At 42.8% G+C, this 10,822-nt stretch overlaps 1 protein-coding gene across 2 annotated transcripts; it reads right to left on the bottom strand.

Annotated features, from left to right (window-relative positions):
- Positions 1-9: 9 nt before the first annotated feature.
- Positions 10-10,001, bottom strand: hltf (helicase-like transcription factor). 2 transcript variants are annotated; one of them, XM_070978994.1, is made up of 24 exons: positions 9,864-10,001; positions 9,231-9,433; positions 8,943-9,109; positions 8,614-8,756; positions 8,394-8,479; positions 8,172-8,243; positions 6,958-7,149; positions 6,725-6,799; positions 6,566-6,626; positions 6,336-6,413; positions 6,182-6,229; positions 5,906-6,007; positions 5,707-5,798; positions 5,332-5,475; positions 4,967-5,099; positions 4,701-4,836; positions 3,593-3,772; positions 2,497-2,612; positions 2,134-2,315; positions 1,863-1,985; positions 1,284-1,396; positions 995-1,175; positions 758-838; positions 10-653 (listed from the first exon to the last, which is right to left on the bottom strand). In XM_070978994.1, exons 2-24 carry the CDS (start codon positions 9,426-9,428, stop codon positions 510-512), a joined length of 2,847 nt encoding a protein of 948 aa, XP_070835095.1. In that variant the 5' UTR covers positions 9,429-9,433; positions 9,864-10,001; the 3' UTR covers positions 10-509. The 2 variants fall into 2 exon arrangements, with proteins under 2 accessions (XP_070835095.1, XP_070835097.1); XM_070978996.1 differs by having other exon boundaries at positions 9,845-9,908.
- Positions 10,002-10,822: the final 821 nt, after the last annotated feature.

Below are 10,822 nucleotides of genomic sequence, written 5' to 3'. Positions count from 1 at the left end.
CCATTTATCCATCCCATCTGTCATGAGTTTCACTTCTTTACTCTAATACTGACTGGATGTAGGGCAGCAATACATCATTTAGTCAATGAAATGTCTCAAAATACAAAAAAAGAGTGACCTTTTTAACCTTTTTGTCCAACCTGTGACAAACAGAAAAGCAGCAAATCCTCACATTTAAGCCCTTTCTAAAACGCAAGCTGCTCTGTGTACAGTCACTATAAATGTGTGTAGGTCACCTGCTTTCCAGAACACCTTAATGATTGGCATTCCACACGTTAGTCCTGTAAATGAATCAGTATCAAAGCGTTAAACAGAAGTAGATAAAAAGAAGAATTTACAACTTACAGAGATCAAACAAAACATTGACAGTGTGCACAAAAATTCTCTGTACGCTTCAGATGTGAGCTGTGAGACCCTCAGAAAAGGAAATGTCCAACTGTTAAAACAGTTCAAAGACGACTCAAGTGTTGGTGTTTCCAGTGCATGAGTTCGGGTCCACTGACGGACGTCTAGAGCTCCATCAGAGCTTTGATGTCTTCAATGCGAGACGTTTTCCTGTCGGTGTCTGTGGAGCCAAAGGCCTTCTCCACCAGGTCCTGCTTCTGCCTCTGGATCTTCACCATGCTCTCCTCCACCGAGTCCTTCACAATGAACTACAGAAACACACACAAAATAAAAATACAAGCAACATATTCCCGTCAGTGATGAAAAATCATTTTAACAATGGTACAAACACACGTTTTCATGATTTTCTGACCTTGGTGACGAAGACTTTCCTCCTCTGTCCCAGACGGTGGCAGCGGTCGATGCACTGCTCCTCAGTAGCAGGATTCCATGCCTAAAACACGCAGTGATTACAGTTCAGGAGAGTCCTGAAAACATTTTCCCTTTTTGATTTCATCTGTCTCATGATCAACATTAGTTTGTGTGTTGCTTCATGTGGTCGAACACAACGTGTGAATGTATCTGGTTTCTGGCCAAAATCAGTACTTACAGGGTCCATGAGGTAAACATGAGAGGCAGCGGTCAAGTTGAGCCCCACCCCTCCAGCTTTGAGTGACAGAAGCATGATGGTGGGACTGTCTGCTGCAGAGCTCTGAAACTCCTGGATGACCTGAGTCCTCCTCTTCTGGCTCATGGTGCCATCCAAGCGCACAAAGCGGAAACCATGCTCTCTGGTAAAGAGGAGGGAGGGCAGTCACGCCAAGAGGAATGCCACAAATAACAGGACGGATATTCTGCTGAAGAGCTGCTGGTGCTTCCTCTTTGAATGCGTCTTTTACCTGAGTGGAGTCTCCAGTATGGTGAGGAAGCGAGTAAACTGAGAGACGACCAAACACTTAACGCTACTGTCCTCACATCGCAGCCTGAGCAGGTTTCCCATCAGGGCCTGCACCTGAGGAGACAGTCACGAACTTTAGAGGACCAACATGTGGAAGCATACAAGCCCATTTTCCATCACTGTCACGGTATGAAGGACACTGATTCTGACTCAAGAATTCAGGAAAGAGTCACAGAAACACCAGGATCAGAAGATAAGCTGAGACTTTTTAAAGTGATTCCAGTAGGTCTCATGCTTGAAGGCTTTTGGGGTTATCTTGATAGTAGGAATGCTGGAAGTCAAGGTAGTATTTCTGTATTTGTGTATTTTATTTTCCATTAAGCACTCAAAGGTATGAATGTAACAAAACACTGAAATGATTTGTAAGGAAGATTTTGCAGAACATCTTGCAAAAGTCCAACTCAAGCATGTTTCCTTTTAAGGTTTAGAAAAATAGTGTTGTGCATTTTTCAGAGGTCCACAGAGTTTTCACTATTTTTATCCCCCGGTTCATTCTGCAGCCTGTGTACGTGCTGTGTACCTTCGAGCTTGTTCTCCACTTCTCAGAGTTGGAACTGTTCTCCTCCTCGATTTCCTCCTGTGGAAACTCCACCAGTTCGCTGGTCTTGATCTCAGTTCGGCAGAGAGGACAGCGTGCTCCTTCCTATGCACAGACACGTACACAGCACGCATAAAAGATGCATCCGTAATAAGTGGCAGCTAAATAACTGATTACATAGAATTGAAAACTTAACTGTCAAATGAGAATTAGATCGCAAACCCCTGCTGCCTGCTGTGGGCGGCACATGTACCTGCTCATTGCTGATAACCTGGGCGATGCAGGGCCGGCAGTAAACATGGGCGCAGTGTGTAATAACTGGCAGGCGGACAGAGTCCAGACACACAGAGCACTCCTCATCAGAGCCGCTGGCCAACACCAACCGCAGCTTCTCTATCAGACGCTCCCGCAGCTCTGCAGGCGTTGCTGCAGCACCTACAGACAAAATATATGATAAAATTACATATGAAAATGATGCCTTAGTGTGAAAATGATTGATTAGGATTAGGGTAAGAATATCAGGGTAAGTTGTTATTGGACTTCTGTGCTTATCATGTATGGCCAAAACAAACAAACACATTTCAAGTGACCCCAGGGTTCAGAAGCTATGCTATACCCAGGTCTGGTGATGTTTTCGCCAGCAGATCTGGATGGCAGCAGTGCTGTCGAAGCCTCATCAGGATGGCCAACACATCTGCGTAATTCCTCAAGACTGTCCCTTCAGCTACATATCTATACACAAACACAGTTAAGACAGGTTAAAGAAAAACGCAGCACTATGCAACAGTTAACAGTAAAAAACAAAAAAAACAAAAAACAAAAAAAAAAACCCTTGTAATATCTAACTGACATCTATGAACTAGGGCTGTCAGTTTAATGCGTTAATTAGATTAATTAATTACGCTGCAAATTAACGTGCTATAAAAATTAACGCAATTAATCATGAGTGGCAAGTCAATGCGCGAGCATTTTAAATTTGGCCATTTGAGTGACCCATAGGCTGCATCCTACCTGCACCACTAGTCAAAAGCAGGGTGACAACAGACATGGATGCGACACCGGAGAGCGAGGCAAGCCTACTTGGACCTTTGAACGGCAAGTTTATTTATAAAAAGAACAAAGACGGGACTATTAACAAGAACGCAGTGATTTGTACCTTGTGTAAAAAATAATTTTCCTATCACCGTAGCAGCTCCAGCCTGAATTATCATTTAAACGCTAGACATGTAGTTGCTGCTAGTGCCGCTAGTGCTACCGTGAGCTCACTGCGCCAACCCACACTTGCTGAGTTAGGAAAACGAATGAGCAAAGCCACGACAGAAAAACTGACAAACTCAATCGCAAAGTGGGTTGCTGCTGATTGCAGGCCGATTTCAATCGTGGAAGACGAGGGCCTAAAAGAGGCGTTTCAGATAGCATCATCTGACTCTAATTTCCAGCTACAGTGATGAAAAGAATTCACCAGCTGTAATGTGAATGTCAGTGAATTGTAATGTCCTAGAATTCAAATTCTTTATATGGGGACCTTTAGCAGATATGAGATTAAAATGCGATTAATTAGATTAATTAATTACAAATCCTGTAATTAATTAGATTAATTTTTTTAATCGCCTGACAGCACTACTATGAACATCATTGACTAACTACCAGTCAATCTGAGTCCTAATCTGTCGATTCATTCAAACATGCATGTACTTGACGATGGCACATACCTGCTGATTGTGTTCCTTCCCTCCTTCCGTGCCAGCTCATATTCCTCTCTCTCCGACTGGCTCAGCTCGACCTGCTCCACACACACTGACTTCTCAGGCAGGGACACCAGGGGGCGCCCGTTCACCTCACTGCTCTTGGTCCGCCGCAGGGTGATGCACTTAACCAGGGTCTGAAGGTTCCTGCACACAGTATTTATTAAAATCTGATTATAAATAGTATAATAAGACAAATGCCTGCATACTGACCAAAATGGCAAACTTGCTACAGTAGGGACATAGCTTGTGAACACATTTTGCAACCCTGTAAAACAACAAACTGCACTGATCAATTACAAGAGAACTTCTGAACGTCATTGGTAGGAATGTCACGACTCAGATGTCTGACATATTATCTATTCATATATATGAAATTAGAATTTGAAAAAGTGCACATAGACTTTTGTAAGGTCTAAACTGACTGAAAGGCAGCCAGCACAGTCACTTTGGATTATAAAACTGGTTCTGTTTGTTAGCAGGAACAGCAACAAGCAAGAAGTCTATCATCATCTCCAAAGGCTGTGATTAACTTCAAGTCAAATTTACTTAAGTTGCCCTCGTCTGACTCACTGGATCCTGACTGTTGGAATAAGCCTGTCATTGGCTGCCTGTTTCAGGCAGGAGTCCCCTCTTCTCTGCTATCTGTGTGTTACTGTTTTCAAAAGCCCTGTCGCTATGGGGAAACAACAACCTCCAAGATAGCAACCTACACACTGAAAATTGTAAAGTTACCCTAATAACAACGGGTTCAGCCAGAACGTTCTTGAGTGCACAACATATTACACCCTCAAAAATGTGGACCCTTGTTTCGGAACAAAAAACACTGAGAAATGCACTCAGTACATCTATGTACAGATAAGACAAAACAACAACAACAACAACAACAACAACAACAACAACAACAACAACAACTGTAAAAATGAAGAATATGTACGTTTATGACTGCACTTCAGCAATAATTTCCCTCAGACTGACTGTCACTGCTATCACTGCTCACTTACAGCAAACAGCACCCTCTGGTGTATCACTACTACACTGCTGTAGTATTAATAATGTGTCCGTGAGCACTCACTGCAGGCCGGCCCTGTCTCCTTGAGTAACAGGTCTCTGGATCACTCTGTTCCACCACTCCTTCACATCGAAGGGCTTCAGGCGCAGGAAGGCCAGCAGCATCCACAGGTCCTTCACACTGTTCTGGATAGGAGTACCTGGATGGATGGATGGATGGATACTCAGTCAAAATGATTATTTGTGGTGGACTATCATCACCATGTCCAAATATGTATGTATATTCACATGCTGCTGTCTGTGTGTGTGTGTGATAAGGTGCAGTAATACCTGACAAAATCCAGCGCCGCTGAGCTTTTAGATTGAGGACAGCCTTACTCATCTGTGCATTGGGGTTTCTTATGATGTGGCCTTCATCCAGCACAACCCTTAACCAATTGATCCCATGGAGGGGACTCTTATTCTGAAAGGGAAGGAACACTTTGTCGCTAAAAAAATTACATGCGCCTCAACTGAATGGAACATACAGACCATTTGAGGACAGACATTCATTTGCCGCTATTAGAGGATTTTGCTCATCCAAATAAATCAACACACAGCCTGCACCACCATACTAACTCTGCCTCCAATGTTCCTCTTCTGTGAGAACACCTTGGCTCATCTAGCAGCTACAGATGTGACCCATGTACACTCACCCCAAAGTCGGCTGAGAGGACGTTGTAAGTGGTGATCACCACGTCCTGAGAGGACAGAAACTCTTTGTTCCTGTTGCGATCTGGGCCATAATAGAGATACACGTTTAGCTTCACGTTAGCGCGCACATGCTGCTCAAACTGCTCCTGTGCACACAAAGGAGAGGAGGAAAACGTGACTCCAGGGATGGAAAGGTAGCACTGAATATGGCATTTCCTTTGTCAAATGTTTAGAAAATGACCAACATGGCTTGTTCTCTCACAGTATGTAAAAAGGTTCAAAAAGAGCCATCAAGCTAATAATCAGTATGTAGCTGAAGTTCAGTGACAGGATGCATCTTTTTGTGTATGTTTTGTTGCGTAACGCTGTATTTCTACCAGCCAGTTGCTGAGCACGGAGAGTGGGGAGATGATGAGAGTCGTTCTAGCTGATAAGTCCTCTGCACTTTCAGCGATGGGGGATTCCACATCTGCACATACCAAAAGGTTCACAAACATCTCAAATATTGCTTCTGCAAAGATTAATACAGTATGTCAAGCAGAAACCAGCAGGCAAACATATACTGCTTGAACTCACCGAGTGTGGGAGTGGGCTTCTTGGTAGTTTTCTTCTTCTTCGATCCTGTATCTGATGCTGAGCCACCCAGTGCTGCAGCAAAGTCCAGATCCTCCAGCAATACTGCAGGTAAAATTAATGACTGACTTCATTTAGTGTATACAAGCCAAATAACAAGAGCACTGACTTGTACCACCCCAATGAAATTCAAAACACCAATCACTGCTCTTTTCAAGAAGGTTGCCTCTCACACAATCACTTCAACATGCAAACACAAAGAGTTTACTGGGCTTGGACCTTTACTGGGCTTTCGTTTAGTGGCTTTCGTCTTTCCTTTGCTCGTACCTGTAAGTGGAGACGTCAGGTAAAAATGCATGTAAGCCACATGGAGGAGGAGGAGGAAGAAGAAGAAGTTAAAAAATGATATACATGGACATGACAATCATCTTACTTTTGTCTGACTTCTCCACAGTCTCCTCTACGTCTGGTGAATCAGCAGCTGCATCACTCAGTCCTGCACTGCTGTGTCCTGAAACAAAGACACCACATCACCTTACTGCTCTTTCTGTTTTCTTGCATACAAGCATGTGTGGTCTTCCCACCAACACACACACAGAAAGAGAAGAGGAAAATAAAAAATAGCAAATCTGCAGCAGGTACTTCATTGAAAGTTGAGAGTACCTTCCAGCTTGGAGGCCACCTGTGGTTTAGGTTTGGCTTTGACAGGTGAAGTCTGCTCCTCCTGCGCACATGTAAACAAGCACTTTATAGTGGTTGAACACGAGTCATTCAGACTGCACACCCATTGAGAAGAATCCACATTCAGGCACAGGCACTTACACTTTTCTCCACGGGCAGAGGCTTTCCTTTGTGAAAGTTGGTGAGGATCAGAGCGATGGTTGTCAGAGTCTTTCCCTGATAAATGCAAACAGGGCTTTTAGTGTTGACTCATGCCTACTTAGATCACATCAGTGTGAGGGCTGTTTTTGTAAACGTAAACGAAGAAAAAAAAAAAAGCATTTTTCTGACATTTTACTGATGTAAAAATATAAGTCTGTATCTGTGTTACTCACCAGTCCCATGTCATCCGCCAGTATTCCCCCGCGAACTCTCTCCGGTATTTCTTTGGCAGAGAAGTGTGTGAGGCTGTTATAGTACAGCTCGCCTCTCTTCTCCCAGAAGGGCGGCAACGCAGATTTGTTTTCTCGAGTGCACATCCAGGACAGCGCCTGCTTCTGGTGAGGCAGGAGAGGAGTGCCCACAGCCTGCAGAGAAAAAGGGCTGCGTGTTCACCATGAAGCTGCACTACTGGTTTTTCGGGGTGCAAGATGGTGATAACTCAAAGGTGAGAAGACGCAAGATAAAGAGGGTAGTGGCATGGTTCATGCCACATACTTTTATCTGATGTTTAAACCCACAGTGAGCGACTGTGAGTCCAATTTTAGAATAAGCTTCAGTCTCTAAATCAGCAGTATTACAAATGACCAGTAGCAAAAACTCTAAGCTGAAGGGCTCCAATGTTCTTGGGAAACAGACTTTTGGGCACTGCTCTCCACTGAGTGGACAGAAAGAAATATTCAAACAATAAGAAACAACATGCTGGAGAAGTGTTACTCATAAATTATCCTCTGATTGGGGGTTGCAGCTTCACAGTCTCTCCCTCTGTCACAACCACTCAGCTACAAACAACCACCTTTGATGGCCTTAATAATAACCAACAAAATGATTCTACTCAACTGGAAAAACAGACACCACCTCTCAGCATCCCGGTGACTTCACCTACCAGCTGAACACATCACAACAAAAAGATTCACAGCAATAACAAAAAAAGCAAGCTGATCAGTTTAACCACATATGAGCCTCACTGACCTCATGCATCGGTATTATACACCTACCAGTGTAAAAAAAAACAAAAAAAAACCCTGTTGACACGCCAACAGTGCAATCACTTCCTCACAGTCACATATAAACATGCCGCAAATAACAATCTCCACCCTTTGCTGGTGAAGCAAACAACTCCACCCACACAAACCTCACATCAAGTCCACATCCCTACCCGGTGGGAGAATTCTGGAAAACAATCGATCAATCAGTCATCCAAATCCTTGCAAGACAAACCTCCACTTCACACTTCTACATTCAATTAACCCTGCCGTATAAACACTTACCCACTCCCCAGCTGGCAAAATCACTAGTTACTGACATACTTGTTGTGAGAGCTGTAAGAAATACACATGAAGACAAAACGTGGACCACAAACAGAAAGACAGACAGTTCAAATACATACCTTGGCTGCTTCTTGCTCTCCATCTTTACTCTCCATCAAGCCTTCAAAAAGGTTGTCAAACGCATTCTTAAGCTGAAAGATAAAAGAGTACACAGTTAAGAATGACTGCATTACACGACTGCATACGTGTACACATTCAACATAATTAGCATAAATATATTAATTATCCACAACATGCTCATCAAACATTGTACAACATTAAATATATTGAGATATATATACCTCCTCTGGAGTTAGTGGGATGGTCAAACCTTTTTTAGAAGCCAATGCATAAGCACCTTGACGATCATACGGTTTCTGATTTGCACCTGAAATGAAACACACAACGGTGCAGACACACATAAACAGTGAAGTTAGTGACTGAAAACTAACCCTTTAATGCAACAATGTGGGCTACATGGATAAATGTGAGGTTTTCGGTTGAGTGCATTTGAGTTTGTACCTGTTGCTGTCTTTCCACCTGTGTTCAGTTTATATCCGCGACGTGCCATGATCTGACTCACAGTAGTTTTGTCCTCTTCTTTCCCCCAGAAGGACAGCATCACTGGCATGGCGAACTTGTTTTTCGTCCCTGAGTGTACCACCCTGACACAGGAACAAGACGACGATACACACAAACACAAAATCACTCATCGTGTTCAACCCACTGGACTAGAGTGCATCTCTGAATGCATCTATCAAACACAGATATTTATGGGGAGAAGCTTTCACTTCACCGTCCATCTCTGCCTTTCTGACATTCAACTGACAGCCCAATAACAATGTACTCACCCCTCTACTTTAGCAAAATTTCTGTCCATGATGCTGGCCAATGCTGATGCCAGCTCCCGCTTGATGTGACCCACTTGGTTGCCATAAACGTTGGTGACCATCACTGCATTGGAGTCGTATGGATTCTGGGGCTCTCGCACCAAACCGACCATTTCCCCTTGATTCACCTATCCAGAGAGACAAACAGATGATTTTAAGGTTTTGTCAAGCAGTTCAAGGCAGACCTGTACTGTCTCCTTTGTGAATTAGTGTACTGGGGGAGCAAAGGCGACCCTGACTGATCCTCACCACCCCGGTGTAATATCTGAGGCCGACCACAGTGCCCTGCAGCTGGCCAAACAGCACGCTGCCGTCTGCGTCCGGCTCCTCAGACGCTGCAGCTCGGATGGCCTGAGAGAGAGTCTCTGCGTGGGTCTCACTCAGGTCTGAGAAGAGGTTCACCTCTCTGAACCGGTCCCAACCGAACCTCCAGCTGCGGGAAAGCATGACACCTGGAGCACACACGGACAGAGACGTACAAAAACACATTCACACACAGGCAACAAGGAAATAAATTAACACGGTGGAGAGCAGCTTCGACTGACAACACAAGCCGTAAGACCCTGTCCTTTGGGTGCACACAGAAGGAGCTGCAGGTTGTTTGAACTAAATGTTGCTAAAGAGTAAAGCAAGCTAGCCAAATGACTGAACTATCCTTCGCTTCATTAAATAACATCAACATACGACACTGCACTTTAATGATAGCTGAGCAGTTAAAGAAAGCTAATTAAGAGCATTACCGTTAATGCTACATGTTTGGCGTCAATACTAACGGCTGGTTTGAGTTATTAGACTGCTAGCTCCTGGTTGTGCGCTATCTTGTCCGGTAATGTGTGTATATAATCTATAATGTGTGATTTAACGTAATTAAGAAGTTCGTACTTCCTTCTCTTCGGTGGTTGTCGACTTTTCAGAGAGGACTGTCTCTCCTGCGTTGTTGTTTTTTGGGGTTTGCGCTAACGTTTCTCAATGATGTTTAGTAAATCAGGAAGTGTCAAGTTGGCTGCACTCAGTGAGAACTTCTGGTAGTGCCCTCCAAAATAAACTCTTATTTCTGACATTATAATGCTACAACAAATTGTTGTCTACACATGTTAATATTTATAAATGAATGAATGAATGAATGAATAAATAAATAAATAAATAAATAAATAAATAGTAAATTGCAGTATATGTTTATATGGACTTATAACATTGTTAATGTAACAGCTGCCAATATTTCAACTTGTATCCAGTACATTTTTTTTTAGATATACACGAATATCTAATTGATATCTGATCTAAAAAAAAAAAAAAAAGTCAGGTCAGTACAATTCTAATGTTCAATAGTTGATATATCATCTGATTTCTCACTGACACAATTAAGCCCAGATGACACATGGTGTATGCGCTTTGTGCAATCAGTTTGGTGTTTCATAGAGCTACAGTCTACTTAAAACTACAATTTATTGAATCATTGATTAGTTGAACGTCAGAAAATTCAGCAAAGGCGAGCTTACTTGGCAATAATTAACTGATGTATTGTTTGAGTTGCTGCTGAATGCAGCTTTCAATGTACTTTTGTCTGTTTTACATCCCTGTAAACTGAATGTCTTTGTGTTTTTAACTGTTAGTCAGACAAATAGGCAATATGAATATGTCATCCTACACTCGGGGAAACTGTGACCTGTATTTTTAGGCAATTTTTGGACATTTTATTGACAAATCAATTAATCACTTTATCATGAAAATAACCTGCTTCGCCTACTATTGACTGAAAAAATATATTACTATTATCAGAGTCCTCTCCTATAGGTCTATAGAATAGATTGATTTTATTCTGAAGTCAAAGTCACCGTGTT

The sequence above is a fragment of the Chaetodon trifascialis genome, chromosome 14, assembly GCF_039877785.1.
Source record: "Chaetodon trifascialis isolate fChaTrf1 chromosome 14, fChaTrf1.hap1, whole genome shotgun sequence".
Classification (NCBI taxonomy): Eukaryota; Metazoa; Chordata; class Actinopteri; order Chaetodontiformes; family Chaetodontidae; genus Chaetodon; species Chaetodon trifascialis.
This window is presented reverse-complemented; position numbering and strand designations above follow the sequence as displayed.

Excerpts from the sequence above, each read along its gene's own strand:
- hltf (XM_070978994.1), bottom strand. The coding sequence starts at position 9,428 with ATGCTTTCCCGCAGCTGGAGGTTCGGTTGGGACCGGTTCAGAGAGGTG. Across the intron at positions 8,244-8,393 it reads TCCCACTAACTCCAGAGGAG|CTTAAGAATGCGTTTGACAA; the intron begins GTATATATATCT and ends TTTATCTTTCAG. Across the intron at positions 839-994 it reads ATGTTTACCTCATGGACCCT|GCATGGAATCCTGCTACTGA; the intron begins GTAAGTACTGAT and ends TGCGTGTTTTAG.